The sequence below is a fragment of the Hyperolius riggenbachi genome, chromosome 1, assembly GCF_040937935.1.
Source record: "Hyperolius riggenbachi isolate aHypRig1 chromosome 1, aHypRig1.pri, whole genome shotgun sequence".
Taxonomy (NCBI): Eukaryota; Metazoa; Chordata; class Amphibia; order Anura; family Hyperoliidae; genus Hyperolius; species Hyperolius riggenbachi.
The window spans coordinates 568,417,253-568,442,540 of record NC_090646.1 but is presented as its reverse complement, the minus strand read 5'-3'; the positions used below and the strand labels follow the sequence as shown (position 1 = coordinate 568,442,540).

General features: G+C 42.4%; 1 protein-coding gene across 1 annotated transcript in view; it reads left to right on the top strand.

Moving 5' to 3' along the window:
• ADGRV1 (adhesion G protein-coupled receptor V1) overlaps positions 1–25,288 on the top strand; it is a 629,361-nt gene that overhangs the window by 536,812 nt on the left and 67,261 nt on the right. The window contains exon 86 of the mRNA XM_068247792.1: positions 859–1,037. Coding sequence (XP_068103893.1) covers positions 859–1,037 — 179 coding nt within the window. The remainder of the gene's footprint in view (positions 1–858; positions 1,038–25,288) is intronic.

The following is a 25,288-nucleotide window of genomic DNA, read 5'->3' as shown; positions in this document are numbered from 1 at the left end:
GGCTTACCTCTCCTAAAGAGCAGCCAATGGTATCTTGGAGGAATAGTTTATTAGCACACAAAAAGTCAACACGTTTTGTAGGTATATACCGCTTCCTCAGGTTAATATAAACTTTTGGTTGCATTTTATATGAGAGCAATAGAGGAGAGATGCTACCTGCATGGGAATAGTCACATATAATCTGCATAAACGTCACCCTTTTTGTTTTTCTTCTGTGCGAAAATTCACACGTAAAACGGTTGTCTAATGCAGCCAAGCAGTTATATTTACCTGTTCTGGATAACTTCTTCCCTTCCTCCACCAGTTTCTCTGAACTTCTTCTTCTGGGTCCCAATCACACCCAACCACATGATATGACATATGATCGGGATCCAGGAGACCGTGTCAACCTTACATTGCCACCCCGTGGTGGAAGAGGGGTAATGGAAGAGATTGAAGAGAGTCTTCAATAACCCCTCTTCCACCACCAGGTGGCGCTGTAACACTGACATGATCTCCTGGATCTCGATCACATATCATTTTGAGAAGACATGTCGGGAGTATGTTGCTGCCATGGTGGAGGAAGAAGAAGCCAATCCAGCCATTGGGACAGGCATGTGTGAGAGCTCCCTGCCACCGCTCTACCCTGTCGCAATATATCCTTCCGAGCCTGACAGACTGCAGAAGGCACACTTCCCCAGTTTACTTTATTTGGCTGCCAAAGGGTTAACGCAATACAAATAAAGATGATATTATAATTTTGTTGTTCAGTAAAAAAACAAAAAACAAATGCCTTGGTAAAATGGTTTTGTGATTATACTTCTTGTGCTTACTTATAGTATTTTGAAGTTTAAATGTACCAATGGCTTTATTTTGTAGGCAATAAACTTCTGGTATGTTCTGGTGATGAATGATGAACACGCAGAGAGACGTCATTTGATTTTCTTTGTACTCGGATGGGGGCTGCCTGTCGTTGTTGTGGTCCTGCACTTAGTCATCCTCAAAAGCCTCTATCATAAAAACATGACAGAAATCTACGGATTGGTCCATGGAGACATGTAAGTCTTCTTGAATTTGTATGTACTGTACTAAGAGAAATGCTGGAGATGCCATTCCTGATTTTTTGTGTGTGTTTAAAAATGTCATTCCATAACTGAAGTGTTCATGCTTTAAGTTTCTTACAGTATGAGAGAGTGGGGCATATTTATTCGTTTGGAATGGTAGTTTCATAAAGTCTAAGGCTGGGTTCACACTACACCGCAGCCACAACATGGACATTCACAGCTTTTCAGATTTATGATCCACTATATCGGTCTGCGTAATCATGTTGTCTGCTGTGATGGACATGTCATAGATTCCAGGATATCTATTTAATACTCCATGCAGTGTCCAAAAAAGGCATGCAATGTTGGAACTTGGCGTTACGATACTGCAACAGATACAGAATGCTCACATATCTGGAGGCATGTCTGAATTGATCCTAGAGACAACAAATTTGCCAATAGGTCTTTGGACCCTTTCTACATGAGAACGGGTGGACAGCATTAAAAGGATTTATATGGGATCATGGCTTTTTGTCTCTGGTATAAACCTTATGTCAACTATATAAATGTTCATCAACATTATTATACTATTGTCCCCTTTCATTAATGACTACCTTGGACAAGTACCCCATACCATGGGTAACATCCTCTCAAGTACCCCTTTATGAATACATACTTTTTGGGAGCATTGGGGTGTTGCAAGGGTCCTGGAAGATCTGGAAGACCCCTGGGCATTAAGTCGCACAAATAGTGCACAAAAAGTGGGCATGGTCATGAGTGGAGACAAATGTACATGAACCTAGCAGTGGAGTAATTCAAACACCATGGGCCTGCCCAGCAAAACTTTGGATGAAGGCACGTCTCCTTTATAGCATATCTGGACAATAAATAAAAAATAGATTTTTACTTACCTAGTGCTTCTTCCAAGTCTTTGAGGTCCCTAAGTATCCTCCAGGTCCCCTTCGTTGTGCTACTGTCACCCCAATTAAAGTTTGCAACACTCTGGCTACATGCCACCTCAATTGCGCTCCCGTAGCCGGGTGCATTCTGGACATGTGTGGTTATAAGTCTTTATGAACCGCTCATGTGCAGAATGCTCCTAGCTACTGTATGTGAGTGCAATCGAGGAGACATGTGGATGGGACAGCACCCTCCACCACCCCAAAAAATACTCAAATATAAATAGGCAGATTGCTGCTTATAATTGGGGACAACGTGAGACGGTACTGAATTATGTTTGGGGATTTAAGGAGGGCGGACTAAATAGGTAAAAGGGGTCTTTCAGCAGACCCCTTACCTATTTCCCATGAATGGTTACATTGGAGTCCATAAATCATGTGGTAGTTGTAACTCTGTATTTTCTTCTTAAATGTTGCTAAAAGCCTTTTGGGTTCTTCTCTAGGATCCCCATGTTGATCCTCTGCTGCTTCTGTTCGCTTAAAGTCTTCTTCTACTTTACTTGAAGACTTTTGCCAGTTTGCTTTCAGGTGGTGCTCTTCTCCTGTGGTACTTGAAGTCTTCTTTGTTGGTTGCCAGCAGCATCCTTGTTCTTCTGGCTGGTAGTAGCCTCCTGACCCATCCTTTCTAAATGCCGGGCACTTATTGTATCCTCTCAAACATGGTGAAACAGTTGAAACATAATAGGCAATGATGGAGGATGTACAGAGAAGAGGGTTGGGTGTTCTGAGAATGATGTCACTAACTGGATGTATCCTGAAGGTCAAGAAATGGCATGAGACAGTCAGATGTACATGTACTGTAATTCATAGTATTACAAGGATATAAACACTGTAGTGTCCCACTCAGCTTAATAGTTTTTTTTCCCCATGTACACTTTAAGTGCTTGTTTCTCACACTTATATTTGACTCTATGGCTGCAATTCACAAAGCATTACTGCATGCAGTACTGCAGAAAACAACAACAAACCATTCATAAAGCACTTTTCTTCCATAGGACCCAAAGTGCATAAGCTTATCTCTTATCAGTACATAGTGATGTATACAGGGGAAAAGTTATGTGATCATAAACTCCAGACTAAACAGGTGACTTTTCTGTTTTAATTTAAACATGCCCAGCTGATTTTACTGAGCATTTAGTGAAATGTCAATTCACTAAGGCTGATACCTCATGGCAAGCTGAAATTACCGAGCAGTGAGGTAAATTATTGACTTGAATACATCAACACGTCAGTAGATGTCAATTCACAAAGGTGTGACCATGCAGTAAAGCCAAGAGAAATGTTTGGTATTTAGCTCCAGCTCTGATTTATCGGAAATTAGCAAATAGCATGCAATAGCATTGACGGAAAGCAGAGAGCCAATAGGAAGAGCCTCCCCCTCCTGCTTCTCACTCCCATTTGATTCAATGCATTTGCTGGTGGGACTCCAGACCAGCAGAGCAGGAGGAGACATTCTGAGGATTTTCTGCATCACTTTAGAGGTGCAGATCTGCATAGTGATACACAAAAGAGAGACCTCTAGTGGCATGTAGGCACATCATGATGCAGGAAGCCTCTTTCTCTCTAACAAGCTGACAGACATAGGAACAGCTAAGGGCCCGTTTCCACTAGCGCGAATTCGCATGCAGACAACGCATGCGGATTCGCATAGGCAATACAAGTGGATGGGACTGTTTCCACTTGTCAGTTTTCATTTGCGTTTTTATGTGCAGGATTTTTCTGCACGGTAGACCCTGCAGAATTCGCCTGCGTGTGGAATGCAGGCGAATCGCAGGCAATGTATTTAATAGGGAAATCGCATGCGTTTTTTGCATGCGTTTTTTGCTGCGATTTCGCATGTGATTTCGCATTGAAAGTAATGTAAATTGACACAGGCAGTGACATGGTTAAAATCGCATATACCCTGCCTATGCGAAATCGCATGCGAAATCGCGGCAAAAAACGCATGCGGAATCGCATCCGCATGCGATTTTGTCAGCGGTGATATGCAGCGATTCCGCACCGCACTAGTGGAAACGGGCCCTAAGGCAAACCAGTCAGCACAGCTTGCTGCAGAAGCCTACTCCACTTTTCAATACATACCAAACAGGGCTTAGTGAATTGAAGCAGCATTTTTCGGTAAATTGCAGAATTTCTACTGCACCTGTGAAAATGAAAAAAAAAAAGTCTAAAATACCGATTGTGGCATATTACCGATCTGATTTTTTTTTCCAACAGCATTTGTGAATTGAGGCCAATGTATAGTCCTTTCATGGAAACAGAGGAGTTGGGAATATCTTTTGACACATGTACGTGTTCTAATTTTCACATAAATGTACAGTACTTAACTGTAACAGAAGGATAAAAGTACACACTGTTTTTTTTTTTTTTATGTTTACAAGAACAAGCTCAGAATGCCTATTAAAAGCAAAAAAAGTAGGAGTGAAAGGCTACCAAACAAAAAAGAACCAGCGTGTAGAAATGGACTGAGATTAAAAAGAAAATCTAATTGCCCATGCTTGTGATTGCATTCATTCCAGTGAAATCAGATGAGGCTTTTTGGTGAAAATTGATGATGCAGACCATGACACCTACAGAAGTCATTTCCATATCCAAATTGCTCTGAGCAGCTATACGTGTGACATGTCATACATCAGGGGCTGAACGCTTATTACTTGCTGGCTCTCACAGTGTGCATCATACTGCTGATCTTTTCTAGCCTGCCTGTTCCTTCTGTGGAATTATCATGCCTTTATATTCCTGCCCAAAGGCACTGAGCTCTATAGAAAGAGCTGATTGTTAAATTTGTTTTTAAATACTCTGTATAAGGATCACTATTATAACATTAAAAATACATGTGTATAAGACCAGGGCCGGATTTACATAACAGGAGCCTATAGGCACAGATGTTCTGGCACCTTAGATTTCGCCCTCCATGAATCTAGGAACCCCCGCCAAACTGCACCCCAAGTGTGCTGGCTGTCGCAGCTGTCACTTCTCCCTTACTTCCCTTGCCCATCATAGGTAGGTACAGGTGCCATGCCCCTTAGAGCCCGTTTCCACTTGTGCGTTGCGAATTTGTTGCGGTAAAACGCAAAAAACGAATTTGCATGCAGATTTTACCACAGTTTTTACTGCAAATTCACGTACGTTTTTGCGGTTTTTCAAGTATGCAAATTTAACCTGTGTGCTTTTACATTGATTTTAGGCGAAAACGTACATGAATTTGCGGTAAAATACGCATGCGAATTTCCTATTAATTGCATTGTATGCAAATCGCACCGCCTTGCAGTGTGCGAATTCTGATGGCTCTGCTGTGCAGATTTTTCCTGCACAGAAAAATGCTCTGTTTTCCTGACAAGTGGAAACAGGCTAATTAAAGGGGAACTTCAGCTTAAACAAACATACTGTCATTAAGTTACATTAGTTATGTTAATTAGAATAGATAGGTAATATAATTTTGTACTCACCCTGTTTTAAAAGAACAGGCAAATGTTTGTGATTCATGGGGGCTGCCATCTTTGTCATGGGGGCAGCCATCTTTTTGGTTGAAAGGAGGTGACAAGGAGCAGGAGACACAGTCCCAACTGTCCTGTGTCCTGATAACCCCTCCCAGCTGCATGTGCTAGGCTTCAAATGTCAAATTCAAATTGTAAAAAAAAAAATTGCACCAAAACAGCAGAACGAGAACAACAACATCAGAAATCCCATCATGCTTTGCACAGCATCAGGGGAAAAATGCTCGGGCAGTTTTCTTCTGTGCAGCTAAAAATGAGGCTTGTATAAGAGAAACAAAGTTCTGATGCTGTGAAACTGTTAAAGAAACACCAAGCCTTTTCAGTGCTGCTGAGTCGATTTTTAGTCTGGAGGTTCACTTTAAGTTGTCTTGGTTGTGCAAATCTGCAGAAAACGCATGCAGATTTGCGATAGTGGAAACGGGCCCCCTTACTATTAGGTAGTCAGAAGTACCCTCAATAGTGAGTAGCTAGAGGTGCCCCCAAATATTAGGTAGCTAGAAGAACCTCAGTATTAAGTTGCTAGAGGTGCTGAGAGCAGGGAGAGTTACCTCTCACTTACACTCTCATCATAGGGAATAGGGAGGGAAGCGCTCAGGGAGGGGATTCAGCGGCCCTGCATAAGACTTACATTTCTCCCAAATTAAAATGCCCTATAAATTACTTGTCTACTATGCTGCTGTCGCTTCCAGTAAGCAGTAAAAATCTGAGTAGTCCATCTCCTCATTCTCAGTATTTCCTTTATTGTTTACAAAAGTACTCCCTGGGAAGGATCTATACAAATATGCCAGCTAGCCTTCCTACTCACTTGCATACTAATTTGGCATTTGGACTGAGCAACTGCCATAAAGAAAATGCTTTTGAAAATAAAGAAAACCCTGAGAAATCCCCTATAAGGAGATGGATAAGTCCAAAACCTGTCAGGTTTCTCCTGGAAAACAACTTTTACTTCATTTTACTCTGGAACAAATGTACATTTTATACATATGCATTTTAAAATGTGTAATTTTTCATGATTGCGGTCCTTTAAATAGAAGACAGCGCCACAAGGTGTATATTTGATTCTGCAACATGTTTTACAGTGCCTGTTTCTGCACTGGAACGCTATAGGGCTACAGGGCTAGGGGGTGGAGCAACAGTTGTTCATACCACTTTTATGGTATTCTGACAGGAAAATCCAGAGTTATTATTTTTTAAAGTGAATCTGAAGCAAAATCTGAAAGAAAAAAACAGATACTCACCTAAGGAGAGTGAAGGCTCTGGGTCCTGTGGAGTAGGGCTTTGCAACCGTTTCACCATTTGTACCACTTCTATCGCCTGAAAATTTTCAAGTACCACCAGTGTGCCTCCGCAGTAGAGCGGACCTGCTCCGGCTTGGTTGCCTCTGCCGGAGCCCGAGCGGACAGCTGCTACTGTGCATGTGCAAACGCCTACAAGCCCTGACAAGGAGATCTTTGGGGGGTCCCATCACTGGATCCCCTCTACTGAGGAGGAAGGTGGAAGCCTCTTTAGGATCCAGAGGCTTCCCCCTCCTGAGGTAAGTACCCCCCAGGGACAATTTTTTCTTACAGGTACACTTTAAGAAAAGGGGACACATGGGAGCAAAAAAGCCGGAGGAATTGGTAGGGAAAAAGCTTAAAATTAGACTGCTAGCCTACAGATTGCCATTATTGGAAATCTGTGGTTAGATTGGCAATATAAGTAGCCTTTCCAGTTCCACCTCACGCTTCAATATAAGTTGCCTCCCCTCACCACCAGTGAGCTGTGCAGTGACTCACCACAAAGTTTGGCTTCCCCTCACTCGCTCCTCTCTGTGCTCCCCTGTGGAATACTTCAGACCTCAGATCATCGGTAACCCGACAGCAGTGAAGAGACAGCCAGGGGAACGGTGCACAGTGACGGCGCGTATAATTCAAATACAAGACGTGAACAGTGATGTCACTTCCTGTATTTGAAGTATATGTGCCATCAATGTGCACTGCTCACCTGGCTCATCTGAGGTTTGACGTATTCAGGGCAGCACAGTAAGGAGCAACCAAGCTTTTTGAAGGCCGGACAGGACCACGACAAGAGCAGGCGGGCAATTAAGTGGCTGGCAAACCTGTTGCGTACCACAGGTTGAAAAGCCCTGCTGTAGAGACTTCCTTTTCTCCTGCTGGTCTCCTTGTTCCCCCGCAGGCATCACCGTTTACATCTCCCGCCACGGGAGACTTCGGCAGCCTTCAGAAGCACTCATGCTTTCGAAAGACCAGCAGCTGTGTACTGCACATGCGCGAGTGTGTAAGAGAGGGCGCTCACGCGTGTGCAGTATGGAGTGGCCCATCTTTAGAAGTCCGAGTACTTCCGAAGACTGCCAAAGTCTCCCCAACCCAGAAGAGAGCAGTCCACGACCAAATTGGCTGTGGACTGCTAACGGGGAGCCTGCGGGGGAACATGGACACTGGTAGGAGAACGGGAAGGCTTTATAGGTCCCAGAGCCTCCCCTCTCCTCAGGTGAGTATCTGTTTTTTTATTCAGATTTCACTTCAGACTCTCTTTAACAATTATATGGCACTGACATCTTCCACAGCCCTTTACACAGTATATAGTCTTTTCACTATCTGTACCTCAGAGGGGCTCACAATCTAATCCATACCATAGTCATATGTACAGCACCAATTTTAGGGGGAAGCTAGTTAACGTATCTGCATGTTTTTGGGATATTGGAGGAAACTGTGTGCACTGAGGAAACCCACACAGAAAAACTCCCCGGCTTTGATTTGAACGAGGGACCCAGCACTGCAAGGCGACAGTGCTATACACTATATCACTGTGTCACCCAGTTGGTGTATCTGCGAGGAAGTATGGTATTGCTATACCAAAATCTTAATTACTTACCGGATTAGGACCAGCAGAGTTGAAGTCTACTCCCTGTTTATGTCTGCCTAGGACTGCGAAGGCGTAGATTTCAGCTTCTGCATTCTGTGCGCCCACCATTTTTGTCCTACGCACTGATCCTGTGAAACTGCAGCCTACATGCTCTGCTGTCACACTGATAGCAGATCCCCATATCTACCTCGGCCCTCGGTCTCCTCCCAGCCACTGAAGAACAAACAGAGATTAAACAGAGACAGTAAGAGCCCTATGGGGCAATCTCTTTCACATAGCTCCCAACTGTCCCTCTTTTGGAGGGACAGTCCCTCTTTGGGGACCATGTCTCTCTGTCCCTCTTTCCTCCTCATTTGTCCCTCTTTCAGGACTCATGCACAGATCTATGTGAATATATGTACTTTTCCACTGAAAAAATGTCTTTAATATACTCTAAATGTTATTTATATCCTTTACATTGATATATTTATTTTTAAATGTTATGAAGGAAAATGAACCAGGTTGGAAAGAACCAGTGCGGTTTGAATTATACAACAGCATATTTTTTCAATTATATCTTTATGGTTTGCATTACAATGGGTGTCTGGGGCGTGGTTAGGGGCGCGGCATGGGGTGTGGCCTAAGTGTCCCTCTTTCTTATCGCAAAATGTTGGGAGGTATGTCTTTAATCTATCAATTGCTGGACATTCACTACAATATGGTCATGTGAGCCTAACATGCACTACTGATGGCTGCCCATCACAACTCCTTAAATATGGATGTGATCAATGTATGAACTTTGACAGTTTGATGCTGCTCAATATGCCTTGTTTGCAACGTTTGCTGCTAGCTTTGCATGTGAAGGGGTGCTGAGGGCTGCTGAGCACGCCACAATCATATCTTCATATTGAATCATATGCTGACTGTTACTAATGGCAACTGCTTTTGTGACAATGTGCTAACTCTGCATGTCCAAGTTTGCTGAAGGCTGCTGAGGACGCCAAAAAGGGCGGTGTTTGTTATTTCTGCTTTGCAATTATGCCTTCTTATTGAATTACATGCTGACTTAATAATGGCAACTGCAACTGCTTGTGTGGCAATGTGCTGAAGATCTTCTTGGCCATACACTGGCCTGATTTGCCGCCGTTTCGACAGCAGATTCGATCACTGGGATCGAATCTGCTGCCAATCGTTCGCACTACACACCGAATTTCGATCCATTTCATCCGATCCCGTCGATCGCTCCGTGCGGAAACTTACCGTCGATCGCCCGCGGGTAGGAAGCGTGTCGCTAGCGGCGTTCGAGTGCCCGACGACCGACGCAATAGAGCGGCAATACATTACCTGCTCTGCCGGCGGGACTCACCCCGGTCACCGCTGCTCCGTCTCCGCGCTGGTCTCCGGGTGTTTACTTCTTCCTGCCCGACAGGAAGTTTAAACAGTAGAGGACGCTCTACTGTTTAAACTTCCTGCCGGGCAGGAAGAAGTGAAACATGCCGGGGCCGGAGACCAGAGTGGAGACGGAGCAGCAGAGACCTGGGGACTGGAGTCGCGCCGGCGGAGCAGGTAATGTATGGGGGGGGGGGGGGGAGCGGCGGCAGCACCACCAACACCACCACAGATTGTGAACGGTTTCAGGCTGAAATCTGTTCACAATCTGTTTGCAGTAAAGGTAGCCATACGATCCCTCTCTGATCAGATTCGATCAGTGAGGGATCTATCTGTTGGTCGAATCTGATGGCAAATCGACCAGTGTATGGCTACCTTAACAGTTTTCTGCTTTTGCATACATAACTATGTGGCTGGGAGGTGAGCTTGATGTTTGAAACCTACGTATCTTTTCTGAATTAATATACTCAATCATTGCACAAGTATAGTGGATGAACAGTCTTTTCTTCTATCAGTTTTTTTGAGAGGGTTTTCCTCAACAAATATCTACAATCATACGTCATGCTGAACTGATATGTTTTTGGACAGTTTTTTTGGGCTGCGCAGCCTTAGTTAGATCATGTTTGTTGCACTTATGTGAACGAATCAGATACAGGTAGTGGGTTTATGGGTCCCTATTGGGTTTGGTAAGGGGGTTGGGGGGGGGCAGTATGCCCTTATGTGATTTTAAATGTTTTACTATTATGCAATTAATAAACGTTTTGTTTTTTCATTAATCAGTTGCATTTGTATTCGATCAGAGCACACCCCTTCTTTTCCTTATCTCACATTTTTTTATATGATCCCCATATTTACATCAAGAGCTTGTGGTTACTGTGAGCCAGTCACAGTAATAACTTTTTATAAAGGGAAAGGATGGCTGTGGTCCTTAAGTGGCAACTGAAGTGAGAAGAATATGGAGGCTGACATATTTACTTCCTTTTAAACAATACCAGTTGCCTGGCAGCCCTGCTTATCTGTGTGGCTGCAGTCGTGTCTGAATCCAACTAGAAACAAGCATACAGCTAATCTTGTCAGTTCTGGCAATAATGTCTGAAACACCTGATCTGCTGCATGCTTGTTCAGGGCTTATGGCTTAAAGTAATAGAGGCAGAGGATCATCAGGATAGCCAGGCAACTGGTATTGCTTAACCATTTAATGGCAAACATACGTATTAAAACGTAATGCTTTCCCCTATTAATGGCAACATGACGTTTTAATATGTTGCGCGTTCCCGCCGCCACTCCGCACGTGCCCGTGCCGCTACCGTCGAAGTTTCCGTCGGGTTCCCGTGCTGGGTGATTGGGGAAGAGGACCGAACAGTCATCTACCCAATCGCACTGCCTGGAGTGAATGGACGCGACCGCGAACAGCGGCCGCATCCATTCACAAAACAGGAAACTGTCACAGTTGTTAAAATGCAAAAAGAAAAAAAAAGTGATCACTTCCTAATGGGAGAATGTTCAGTAGCGTCATCTTGTGGCCAAAAAGTATATTGCGCATACAGGCAAATACATAATATCCACACAATATTAATAAAATTAATAAAATACATTTCCACCCCCACCCCCCCACCCCCCCCCCCGCCCCAAAAAAACCACTTTTAAAAAAAAATCAGCTATAAATAGTTGCCTTAGGAACTCAGCTTTTTTAATCTATATTGTATGAGGGAAAATTAATTTTACTTTATTACCTAGGGGCTTGTAATTATGGCCAGAACAAAAAAAAAAAAAAACAGAAAAACAACACCTATATTTCAAAATAATATATTGTCGCCATACATTGTGATAGGGACATAATTTAAACGGTTTAATAATCGGGACAACTGGGCAAATACAATGTGTTGGTTTTATCCACAGGAGAATGTTTAATTTTAAAACTATAATGGCTGAAAACTGAGAAATAATGATTTTTTCCCATTTTTTTTTGTATTTTTCCAATTAAAATGCATTTAGAATAAACAAATTCGTAGCAAAATGTACTACCCACAGAAAGCCTAATTGGTGGCGAAAAAAACGAGGTATAGATCATTTCCTTGTGATAAGTAGTAATATAGTTATTAGGGAATAAAAGGGAGGAGCATTGACAGGTGAAAATTGCTCTGGTCCGTTAGGGTAAAAACCCTTGGGGGTGAACTGGTTAAAAGGAAATAAATATAGCAACCTCTGTTTCCCTCTTATTACAGTTGTCCTTTATGGGCTGGAAGGGGTTAATTTTACTTGATGTAACTGGTGAGGGTACTTGTATAAAGAGACAAATATTCCTTATATTCCAGTAGGTGGAGCATGTTATCGCAGAGAGATGACTGCAAGCATTCAAAATACTGTGCTTAGTAGTATTAGTAGTAGTTTCTAGCAACAGATCCATGGGCACCAGTATAAATTTTACACTGTGTCCCTCCAGCACTGTACTTTCCAAGGACAACCACTGTATAAACTACAGTATAAAAATGCCAATGCAGTGACTGGAGGAAGGATTCACGTGGGCCTCTTAGGTCAAGGGGCCTTGACGTGGTCAAAACCTTTGCATCCCCTGTTACCATGGTTAAAGGGGGTTGTAACATCTAAATATAAAAAAGTGCCAAAAATATTTAGTGCAAAAAATATATTTGCTTTTGCCTAACTGGAACTGTGCAGTGGCAGCGGGATAGTGGGACTTTTATTTTAGCTACAGTAACAAGCTTATCTCAGCATGCAAAAAACAGAAAGCTTCATATTTTGGATAAGATAAGTTCACCATGACCAGAAGGTAATTGAATCCCTTCTCCATTTGAAGAGGTTACACAATGATGTAAGACTATTTGCTGTGGGAGGGACAGTAAGCTGTGGCAGTAAGGATGAAAAATTAACACTGAGATGAGTTAAAAAAAGGGGGGCTGAAGTGTCACTTTTGGCATCACATTTTAGTAAGAGGACTTTTTGGTCCTTTGTAGCCCCTTACTCACTCCTAGGACTTCTTGTTCACCATGAGCTTGCTGGGTAATCTCTAACTCTTGTCATCACAGAGCAATAATAAAGATGGAAACCAGCAGAAATATTGTTTTCTTTTTTATATCACATTTCTCCTAAATCTGAACACTAAAAACAACATGAAAGGTAAGTAACAGTAAATAACTGAACAAAAATCATCCAGAAAGAAATCACTTAACATCCCAGTTTAAGGCCTCATACACACATTCAGTAAAAGTAATTAGAAACAAACCATCCATGACCAATCATTGATCAATTATTTATTGAAAAACAGACCAAGATAAAGACCAACAGAGGTTTTCTGGCACAATGAACGATCTATCCTGGCAGATTTGTTCAGGGGATGAACTTTAAATGAACTTCCTCAGTGTTTTTCTCCACAGTCTTTATTGTGAACAAGCGTGTTATTACAGTATATACAAGATCCTTGCATCTCACAATTTTCACAGATATCAGTCGTTCGTCAGGAATTGTTTTTGCATATCAACCAAGGCCGGATTTATACTTTTTGTGCCCCTAGGCCAAGTATGTTGTGGCTCCCCTTTCTTGTTCTCCAAATCCATGCGCAGCCCCCACTTCCATGTGTTTCATCCATGTACAGCAGCTTCTTTCTTTCATGAATAGCTCCCATAAAGGGAGTCTTTAACTGTTTTTTTTTAAGAAGTTTCACTTACCTGGGGCTTCTACCAGCCCCCTGCAGACGTCCTGTCCCACGCCAGTTCTCAAGAGTCCTCTGGTCCCCGCCGCGAGCAGGAGAGAGGATCCTTTAGTCCCTCTGCTAGGAGCGAGGACGTATGAGGACATAATGGCGCAGTGGCGTTTGTCTCATTAGATGAAAAAATAGGAAGTGAGCTGCGCCGGGGACAAGAGTATCCTTGACGTTTGCAGGGGGCCGGTAGAAGCCCCAGGTAAGTGAAACTTTTTTTTTTTTTTTTTTTAAAGGTTAAAGACTCCCTTTAAGCATCAGTTTCCTTTTTCATGTGTTCATGTGTTGCTCCTCATTTTCACCCTTCTCTTTCAGTTGTTGTAACCCCTACTTCATGTCCAGGTGCCCCTTGGCCTGCAGCCACCCAAGGCCTGGGCTTATGTGGCCTTTCCAGAAATCCGGCTCTGATAACAACCTTTATATAGGGTTTGTACTTACCTTTACTGTTAAAGCAGCCAAGTTAACAGCTGCTGGCTGCACAGAGACCACATGAATATTTTCACCACTCATCTTTTCATCTTCAGGCACTACATTTGTATTAGAAGTGCATTTGTTGATTTCCGTAGCATTTCATAATAGCATGGGATGCTACCAAACACTGAGCGTCTTTTTTACCACAGTGTAATGCTGATTTATTATGTCATAAACATTCATTGTGTCAGGTTCTGCTTGTGCATGCTCGTTGTGAATATGCCAGTTTATCTCCCAAGAGCCCTATAGGAGAGTGATATTTTTTATTATTATTTATCACTGCTGTTGGTGAGGAGATTGGCAAATGTTTACCAATGCAATGGTTAAACCAACCTAAAGAGTAGATGAATACATTTGTATTATCTAGTAGAAGTAACAATGCAAGGTGGTGATTGCTCTAGAGGGCACTTGACAAAGAATCTTCTGTTTTTGGATGTGTGTTGAAAGGTCATCAAAACTTACTTCTGTCCAGCTTCGGTTACCTTTACACTAGAGAAAATGAATCCTCTCCAAAAAAAAGTTCTCCTGCAAGGAGAATTCCTGGAGAAGCACATGACCAATCAGTCCACTCAGGGAGTATACATAATACATGATTCTTGAACAGATAATCTGAAAAATACAAATCTATCATCTGAGAATGACCATATGCTCCATGAAATACTCCATACAGGAGAAATGAAAGGGAACCTGAACTGAGTAAAATTATTTAAAATAAACAAACGATGTAGCTGCAAATGAATATTACATACTTGCCTCGACATCAGTTCCTCTCAGAAGCTCACCGTTTGCTTCTTACAGTGATCCCTTCCAGTTCTGACAATATTTTGTCAGAACTGAAATATACCAGTTGCTGTCAGTTATATATCAGCTGCTGTCAGTTACAACTGAATGTGCAAGGTAATGTCCATGTTTTCCTATGGCTCAAGTGGGCGATATTACAGTTTAACAGTGTGCTTACCTGGAAGCTGTTATGCGGTAATGGCCATTTTCAAAATGGAGGACAGAGAATTCCATTGATCACAGTGCACAAATGGGACGCAGGAGAGGAGAAAGAGATTGAGGAGTAGAATACACTGGAGGTAAGTATGAAGTGTTTATGTTTATTTTGACTTTTAATTTTCAGTTCAGGTTCTCTTGAAGGTGAATTGATCATCTCTACTTGTAATGCTATGTATGAACACGTGTTATTAGTGGCATGTAGTCCATAAAATATTGAGAATTCATTCCATTAAAAGTTTCAAAGCAAATTCTTTTTTTCTTTTATGTCTAGCTTTTTTTATGGATGGTTTGCACAGAAGCAGGGATTTTGGGCGTTAGGGCATCAGTCACGATTAGTAGTTTTAAGTGTGTGCGGTTAGTACTGCAGGGGACTAAAAGATATACAGAAGTAGAGGTTACACAGAATAATAAGGTTGCATACACACAAAGTGGCAAACAGATTAATTCCTCTCTGATCTGAATCTGATCAGAGAGGGATTTATTCTTGACGCACACAGTACATCAATTTTAAATAGATTTCAGCATAAAACCAATTGAACTTCAGTATTGCACTGCTCAATGCAGTGCAATACTAGAGGCTGTCAATCTACCGCTGCTCCTGCCCCGCCCCCCATTGGATGGAGAATGTCCTGTCTGATCAATAGTTTCAATCAGTTTTTTCCCCAAAAAATTGATTGACATTGTTATCAATCAAACATGCCATGCAATAGATTCAAATCGAAAAGGGAAAATGAATGTGCTATCTATAATAATCTCCAAGCCGTCCACTGTATGGATATGTGTCCGTCTGCCCCAGAACCCCACGTTGTGATTGGCTGCGGCTCCGATTGGATGGCACAAGCTCGGCAGAATGGCGCTCGCATTCCTACCCTGTGCAGCGTAGCGTTTGCTGCCAGCTAGTGCATAAATTACTGTGCAATGAAAATTTCAATAAAAATTTAATTTGGTGCCTAAAATCTTAAAGCTTTATATTTTGCAATGGCTCAGAAGCAATAAAAAAATCTACAAGAAAAAAAATCAGAATACTTTTCTCTCTTTCTAACTAATCCAGAAAATACTAGCTATGGCAATGGCAATGGAAAATAAGGTGATCCCTGATCCCGTGCCAGGCCAACACCCGATCCATTGGCAGCGTGTCTGCAGCTAGCTAATAAATTCATGTGGCATCAGGGCAAACAAGGTCAGTCTATCCTCATATACCACCACAGCATGTTTATCTGAGCGTATAAATAGCATTCCTATACATGAGATTATAAACATATAAGGAGTATACATCTGCAGTCAGATTGGCTGCACTACACCTAAACCTCCCTTTCATACACTTGTGATACTTGAAGCCTGTTGAGCCGGAGGGATTTAGCTGGTTATGTATGAAATCTTTATTTCAGGGAATTTAGCTTTCATTTGGTTTAGGAGGGCCGCTGAGAAGAGACAAACACAGCACATGTCTAATAATCTGCAACCTGCCAGTCCAGGAAATTCAATAATCCATCAGCTAAAATGGTCCAGATCTCTGGATTACCAGTATCTTTGGACAGAAGGAAAATCAGTGCTGCAGATGCCATTGTACAAACCTACGGGGAAAAAAGAGGGGAAACCACATCAGATTACAATTACAATTTAATCAGAGCAAGGGTAGGTAACTGAACAATAAGGCTAGGGAAGAAATCGTATTTTCTCACTTTTCTGTATAGTAAGTGGCCTCTGGGGATCAACAATGTTTTATAACCTAATGCCAGCCACGAGTATGGCATATTTTCATTTACTGTGTTTTATGAATTATTATCAATTTAGTGTATGTGAACTTGTTTCATGTGAATATATATACAGCAAAGTCACCAGAATCAAGCACCAGCAGGGATTGCCTGATGCTGGATACATGTGCTTGCCGGTTGCTTGTGCAACAGGCCAAAAAGCACAAACATTCCCCCCTACATACTCACTGAGCGTCCAGCAATGTCTTGTAAATTTCCTGCAGCTCCTAGCGGCTTTCCAATGTCCTCCCTGCACGGTCGCAGGCGTGTCACCTGACCTACATCAAGTCACCTGACCTGCCGGGAGCCGTGCACAGACGCCGGAAGCCGCTAGGAGCTGCAAGAAGGCTATGAGACGTGGCTGGAGGCTTGGTTAGTATTTTAATGCCTCGTAAATACCCCCAAAAAGTCCCTTTGCTGTATCTTGTATTATATACGGTAGACCCAGTAAAGTTATAGTGGATTAAAGCACCCCTGAACTGAAAATAGATATGCAAGGTGTCCATACCAGGGGTCTCTTCAATGCTCCCATAATCCCCCATGGCCTGTCTCCATTCTGCCCCCCATCCCTTCTGCTGGCCTCCTCTCTGTCTTAGTGCTTTTTGTCCTCCATCCCCCTGCTGGCCTCTCTTTTCCATCTTAAAGCCTTGAACCCCCTCCTCGTTCTTGCTTGACCTAAAGGGCCCTCTTTGAGCCTCCTCCAAAGTTGTGTGTAGGATCCTTGTTCAGGAGCATCCTGGGCATGCGCAATTACAAATGTTCCCGAACTACGCATGTACAGAATGTGATCCGAATGTACTGAAGTATGTCCAATGGGGCAAGTAAGAGGGAGCAGAACTGGCTGTCAACACATAAGGGGGGGGGGGGGGGCAGGAAATTAGTGAGAGGAAAGAAGGGAGAATTACATGGGAGCAATGAGGAGGGACAGCAACCAGTGGGAGCACGTAAGGAGGAGCATCAATCAGTGGTAGAACATGAGGACAGATAGCAAGGGGCAGAAATCACTGGGGACAAATAACAAGAGGCAGAAATCACTGGAGACAAATAACAAGAGTCAGAAATCACTTGAGACAAATAACAAGAGGCAGAAAGAGGCAGAAATCACTGGGGACAAATAACAAGAGTCAGAAAGCACTTGAGACAAATAACAAGAGGCAGAAATCACTGGGGACAAATAACAAGTGACAGAAATCACTGGGGACAAATAACAATAGGCAGAAATCACTGGAGACAAATAACAAGAGGCAGAAATCACTTGGGACAAATAACAAGAGGCAGAAATCACTTGGGACAAATAACAAGAGGCAGAAATCACTTGGGACAAATAACAAGAGACAGAAATCACTTGGGACAAATAACAAGAGGCAGAAAGAGGCAGAAATCACTGGGGACAAATAACAAGAGGCAGAAATCACTGGAGACAATAAACAAGAGGCAGAAATCACTGGGGACAAATAATAAGAGGCAGAAATCACTGGGGACAAATAACAAGAGGCAGAAATCACTGGAGACAAATAACAAGAGTCAGAAATCACTTGAGACAAATAACAAGAGGCAGAAAGAGGCAGAAATCACTGGGGACAAATAACAAGAGTCAGAAAGCACTTGAGACAAATAACAAGAGGCAGAAATCACTGGAGACAAATAACAAGTGACAGAAATCACTGGGGACAAATAACAAGAGGCAGAAATCACTGGAGACAAATAACAAGAGGCAGAAATCACTTGGGACAAATAACAAGAGGCAGAAATCACTTGGGACAAATAACAAGAGGCAGAAATCACTTGGGACAAATAACAAGAGACAGAAATCACTTGGGACAAATAACAAGAGGCAGAAAGAGGCATAAATCACTGGGGACAAATAACAAGAGGCAGAAATCACTTGGGACAAATAACAAGAGGCAGAAATCACTTGGGACAAATAACAAGAGGCAGAAATCACTTGGGACAAATAACAAGAGGCAGAAATCACTTGGGACAAATAACAAGAGGCAGAAAGAGGCATAAATCACTGGGGACAAATAACAAGAGGCAGAAATCACTGGAGACAATTTACAAGAGGCAGAAATCACTGAGGACAAATAACAAGAGGCTGAAAGAGGCAGAAATCACTGGGGACAAATAACAAGAGACAGAAATCACTTGGGACAAATAACAAGAGGCAGAAAGAGGCATAAATCACTGGGGACAAATAACAAGAGGCAGAAATCACTTGGGACAAATAACAAGAGGCAGAAATCACTTGGGACAAATAACAAGAGACAGAAATCACTTGGGACAAATAACAAGAGGCAGAAAGAGGCATAAATCACTGGGGACAAATAACAAGAGGCAGAAATCACTTGGGACAAATAACAAGAGGCAGAAATCACTTGGGACAAATAACAAGAGGCAGAAATCACTTGGGACAAATAACAAGAGACAGAAATCACTTGGGACAAATAACAAGAGGCAGAAAGAGGCATAAATCACTGGGGACAAATAACAAGAGGCAGAAATCACTTGGGACAAATAACAAGAGGCAGAAATCACTTGGGACAAATAACAAGAGGCAGAAATCACTTGGGACAAATAACAAGAGACAGAAATCACTTGGGACAAATAACAAGAGGCAGAAAGAGGCATAAATCACTGGGGACAAATAACAAGAGGCAGAAATCACTGGAGACAATTTACAAGAGGCAGAAATCACTGAGGACAAATAACAAGAGGCTGAAAGAGGCAGAAATCACTGGGGACAAATAACAAGAGACAGAAATCACTTGGGACAAATAACAAGAGGCAGAAAGAGGCATAAATCACTGGGGACAAATAACAAGAGGCAGAAATCACTTGGGACAAATAACAAGAGGCAGAAATCACTTGGGACAAATAACAAGAGACAGAAATCACTTGGGACAAATAACAAGAGGCAGAAAGAGGCATAAATCACTGGGGACAAATAACAAGAGGCAGAAATCACTTGGGACAAATAACAAGAGGCAGAAATCACTTGGGACAAATAACAAGAGGCAGAAATCACTTGGGACAAATAACAAGAGACAGAAATCACTTGGGACAAATAACAAGAGGCAGAAAGAGGCATAAATCACTGGGGACAAATAACAAGAGGCAGAAATCACTTGGGACAAATAACAAGAGGCAGAAATCACTTGGGACAAATAACAAGAGGCAGAAATCACTTGGGACAAATAACAAGAGACAGAAATCACTTGGGACAAATAACAAGAGGCAGAAAGAGGCATAAATCACTGGGGACAAATAACAAGAGGCAGAAATCACTGGAGACAATTTACAAGAGGCAGAAATCACTGAGGACAAATAACAAGAGGCTGAAAGAGGCAGAAATCACTGGGGACAAATAACAAGAGACAGAAATCACTTGGGACAAATAACAAGAGGCAGAAAGAGGCATAAATCACTGGGGACAAATAACAAGAGGCAGAAATCACTTGGGACAAATAACAAGAGGCAGAAATCACTTGGGACAAATAACAAGAGACAGAAATCACTTGGGACAAATAACAAGAGGCAGAAAGAGGCATAAATCACTGGGGACAAATAACAAGAGGCAGAAATCACTTGGGACAAATAACAAGAGGCAGAAATCACTTGGGACAAATAACAAGAGGCAGAAATCACTTGGGACAAATAACAAGAGACAGAAATCACTTGGGACAAATAACAAGAGGCAGAAAGAGGCATAAATCACTGGGGACAAATAACAAGAGGCAGAAATCACTTGGGACAAATAACAAGAGGCAGAAATCACTTGGGACAAATAACAAGAGGCAGAAATCACTTGGGACAAATAACAAGAGACAGAAATCACTTGGGACAAATAACAAGAGGCAGAAAGAGGCATAAATCACTGGGGACAAATAACAAGAGGCAGAAATCACTGGAGACAATTTACAAGTGGCAGAAATCACTGAGGACAAATAACAAGGGGTAAAAATCACTGCGGACACACAAGGAGGAGCAGAAATCACTGGGGACACACAAGGAGGAGCAGAAATCACTGGGGACACATTTTGGTGCTAAAATATATAACCTGCCTTGCATGACTGTCAGGAATGAGTAATGTCTGTATGGGAATATCTCATTAACATTCCTCTTATACATTTCACAGAAGTTGCTCATTGATGTCATGTTTTTCTGTAGCAAAATATACAGTATATTACCTTTCTGCTCTTCCTCTCATGCAATGCTTAAAATACCAATCGTGCTTTTGCCACATCCTTTACCACTCTCTGACCATTCAACTACACCTACTTTTTTCTCTTGCCCTGTTTTATTTAATCTATACCTATTTTCAGATGTTGGGAGTTTTGTTTGTCTGTGAATGTCTCCCATAAAGCTGCCTTGTTGCTGCAGTCTGAGTAGAGGGTTTCTTGCTGGATAATGAACATTTTCCCACTGTTCGTGCATTATTCAGTGTGCTGGCAGGTGACCCCAGAGTTACTTATTCTATGAAACTGGTTCCATATGGACATGAAGCAGACACGTCTAGAAAAGTCCACAGCTAGTAAGAGGAATGAAGCTTTATAATGTGCACTCTGGATTTTAGGTCAGCCAAACAAGCTTGAATTAACCGGTTTACAAGAGCCTCAGCGATGTGATCCTCCTGATAAACAGGACTGAAATGTCTGTGCTGTCATCTCATCATTTACACATTCCACCTTCTAAGCTGTTTGTGCCAATTATTTGCCAAGCAGCAGCTTCTAGTGTTGGAGTTATCAGAAGAGGTTGTGTCATGTTTGTCCTGCAAGGCATCTGCACTTGTTTTCACACAACATATTTATGTGCCGCACATTAGGCCAGCTGTACTTTTTGCTTTATTGAAAGACATATTGAAAATTGCACTGAACATGCTAGCCTGGTGCTGCAGATTTGTATGTTTAGCAATTTAATGCTGTTAAAAATTATTGTCAAACTGCAGCTAACTAGGAATTTTTAGTGCTTGTGGTTTTCTGCAGCCATAGCAACGTCATTCTGTTTGGAGTACAGACTGACAGAAATTACTTGCATGATGCATGAATTATTAGCTGCACAAAGCAGGAACCCTTGGAACTGTGTTTGCACACCTGGACTGATAACGTGATTGGTAGCAGTGTGTGACACACCCAAGGAAGTCTCTGCTGGGGACAATTTGGATTAGTCGTGTTTTTTTATGTACATGAAAGCAAAGTAAGTAAACTGAAATAACCATAGGGAGAACTCTTTACAATGCATGTCATGCACTATAATGGTCCCATAACGTAAGAAGCTTTAACTCCCCTGGAAAGTGGAGGAAGGCCTTTTTGGAAGGATCAGTTCATTTCGGCGCACGGCTCTGAGAGCCGAGCGCCGAAGTTGGGCGCTGTCATAGCAGCAATGCTATGATGCGCGCCCCGCATAGCGGTAATTCGGGGCTCTGGCGGCCGCCAGACCCCGAATTACATCTCCCTCCGAGTTGCGACAACTAGGAGGGGGAATAGTATTTAACGCCGCCTCGGAGTTTAGCAGCAGTGGGGAAAACCGTCATTCGGGTCTCCCCACGCCGAACTGAGCGGCGCGGTCATAATATGTACCCCTTTTTGGAATATACATTTTTTTGCCCAGATGTCATCTGCATTTAGGAGTCACACTTTTCCATACACGTAGCCCCTGCCTTTTTCTATCAAAACTACGCTAGGTTTTTGTGTTTCCTCTACCTCTTAAAAACATTGTGGTGTTGTCACCTTTCTCCTTAACAGCCTACCTCTGGAAAATATCACCCATATTTCTGGGAAGCAGGAAAAAAAGGCGCATGTGGCTACTGGCTAATGGACAAAAAGGGCGCCACAATGCAAAATATCGCGTATTAGGCGTCCGAGAGATATCGGTTCCAGGGATAGTGTTAAAGGGAGGGTTCACGGTAAAATAAAAATACTAATCCACTTACCTGGGGCTTCCTCCAGCCCATGACAGGCAGGACGTGCCCTCAACGCCGCTCCGCAAGCTCCCAGGCTGTACTGCTGTGGCGCAGAACTACTGCGCAGTACAGCCTGGGGGACGTCCGATGACATCAGCGCGACGGCGTGAGACGCACTTTGGGGTGCACAGGAGCCTGACCTGGAAGCCGGCCGGGCCAGGTCGGGTGAGCCACCGTAGAAGATCGGGAGCCTGCGGAGCGGCGTCGAGGGCACGTCCTGCCTGCCACGGGCTGGAGGAAGCCCCAGGTAAGTGGATTAGTATTTTTATTTTTTTAAACATGTCCGTGGATCTCTCCTTTAACAAACCTTTTCGTTTACAGAATAAGGTTTATTACAAATATCGTTTACAAATTCGTTTTTACTTTAGGTTTTACTTATTTTTTTGTTTTTAAATTTCGCTTTCAAGAGTATAACAAGTAAATTTTCGTTTACACTTATTTTATGGTTTTAGAGTTCGTTTTCATACGTATAATGCTTAAATATCATTTACAACCTTATTGTATTAGAAATATATCGCTTTTGGTATTAACCTTGTTTTTAGAATTATAATGCGTTGATTATAGTTTTCAGATTTATTATCTTACTAATATATCGCTTTTAATATTACCGTTATTTTAAGATTTGTAATGCATATGTGATTGTAAGGTTATTTATTCTATTATACATATATAACTTTTTCTATTTATAATATTTTTAATGTGTATGTGATTTTAAGGCTATTTATTCCATTAAAAATATACAGTATAAATTATTCGATTCATGTTATTTGTAGTGAATATTTTAAGGATTAAATATATTGTTGTTTATATGTGTGTAAGGGTGTTTGTGCAGTGGGGATGATTAGGATTAGGTACCACCAGAGGGATGGTTAGGTTTAGGCACCACCAGGTGGGTGGTTAGGGTTAGGCACCACCAGGGGGGTGGTTAAGGTTAGGCACCACCAGGGGAGTGGTTAGGGTTAGGCACCACCAGGGGGGAGGGGGTGGTTAGGGTTAGGTACCACCAGGGGGTTTTTAGGGATAGGTACCACCAGGGGGGTGGTTAGGGTTAGGCACCACCAGGAGGATGATTGAGGTTAGGCACCACCAGGGTGGTGGTTAGGGTTAGGCACCACAATGGGGGTTTTAGGATTAGGCACCACCAGGGGGTCTAGGGGTTAGGGATTTAGGGATATGTACAGGGAGGGTTCTGTGTGAGAGTAAGGTTAGGTATAGTTACAGTACAATATTTGTAATATATACAATTTACTAAATTATGTATATTTCCACAAAGGGGGTGTCTAGGGGTTAGGGATAGGTATAGGGAGAGATCTGTGTGAGTGTACAGTTAGGTACAGTTGCAGTAAAATACCTGTAATATCTACAATTGTATTACTATGCTTAATACAAGTGTAAATATCGTTCTTTGTTATAGACGGTATTTTGCCGTTTCATTTCCATTTATTCAACATATTTAGCGCTTGATTTTCGTTTATAAGCTATAAATGAAAAATATTGTTTTAGATAAAAACTTTCGGTATTATTCTTCTTTTCTTCAGGTGCCCTTTTTGTATGTACGCATATTACTGACCCGGGAGCAGGGGCGTAGCAGTAGCCATAGCAGCCATAGGAACTGCTATGGGGCCCTGAAGTAGAGGGGCCCAGGTGGTACCTGATCTATTCTATGATTTGTTTCTCCACCCTTTGGCTTTGTCTCAGTGTTCATGGACAGTACACAGAGCACATTGCATGGAATTGTAAATTACCCACTCAACTTATATCCATGGGGTAGAGGCAGGTGGCATTGCTCAAGAGTGCCTAAATGTGATGGCCCCATGAAAATTTTACTATGGGGCCCCATAGTCTCTAGCTACGCCACTGCCCCGGAGGCAGGTTTGCTATCCTAAGTAACTGGAAATGCATTGACATTTTCTGGTTTTATCTTATAGGCAGCTCAGTTGTCCTTTATAAATGGTGATATAGCACGTACAAGGCAACATTCCCATTGGAATTAGAGAGATTTTGTCAACAAAAGAAGTTAGACAAGAATTTGATTTAAAAATATACAGAGAGACACACACACACACACACACACACACACACACACACACACACAGAGACGGCGAAAGGTAGAGTGATGACAAATCAACCATTTTCTCATTCATTAGCACTTTGTTATGTACAGGCAATCAAAAGCTCCACCCATTCAACAGGCCAACCATTGGTCAATCCCTATCCACCAATCCAAAGCCATGAGCCATTACTTTCAATAAGTTGGTGGGAGACTCTTCTGAACTCTCACTGCTCAACTGGTCTCATGCACAAAGCAGGAGCCCTTGGTGACAAATCAACCATTTTCTCATTCGTTAGCACTTTGCTACGGGCAGGCAATCAAGAGCTCCTCCCATTTTACAAGGCCAACCATTGGTCAATCCCTATCCACCAATCCAAAGCCATGAGCCGTCACTTTCAATGAGTAGGAGGTATAATCTTCCACACTTTTATTGCTCAGCTGGTCACATGATGTCTCAAACAACACATAGTACTTACCAGACAAATGAGAGCCAGCAGCCAGCACAGGAACATCACTGCACACATCGCCTTTTTTAATGATTAAAGACATTATATAAACCGTATAATAAATACAAGTTGTACTGCAGCCACCGCCCTCAAAACAGCACTGTGTTAAAGCGGTATAAA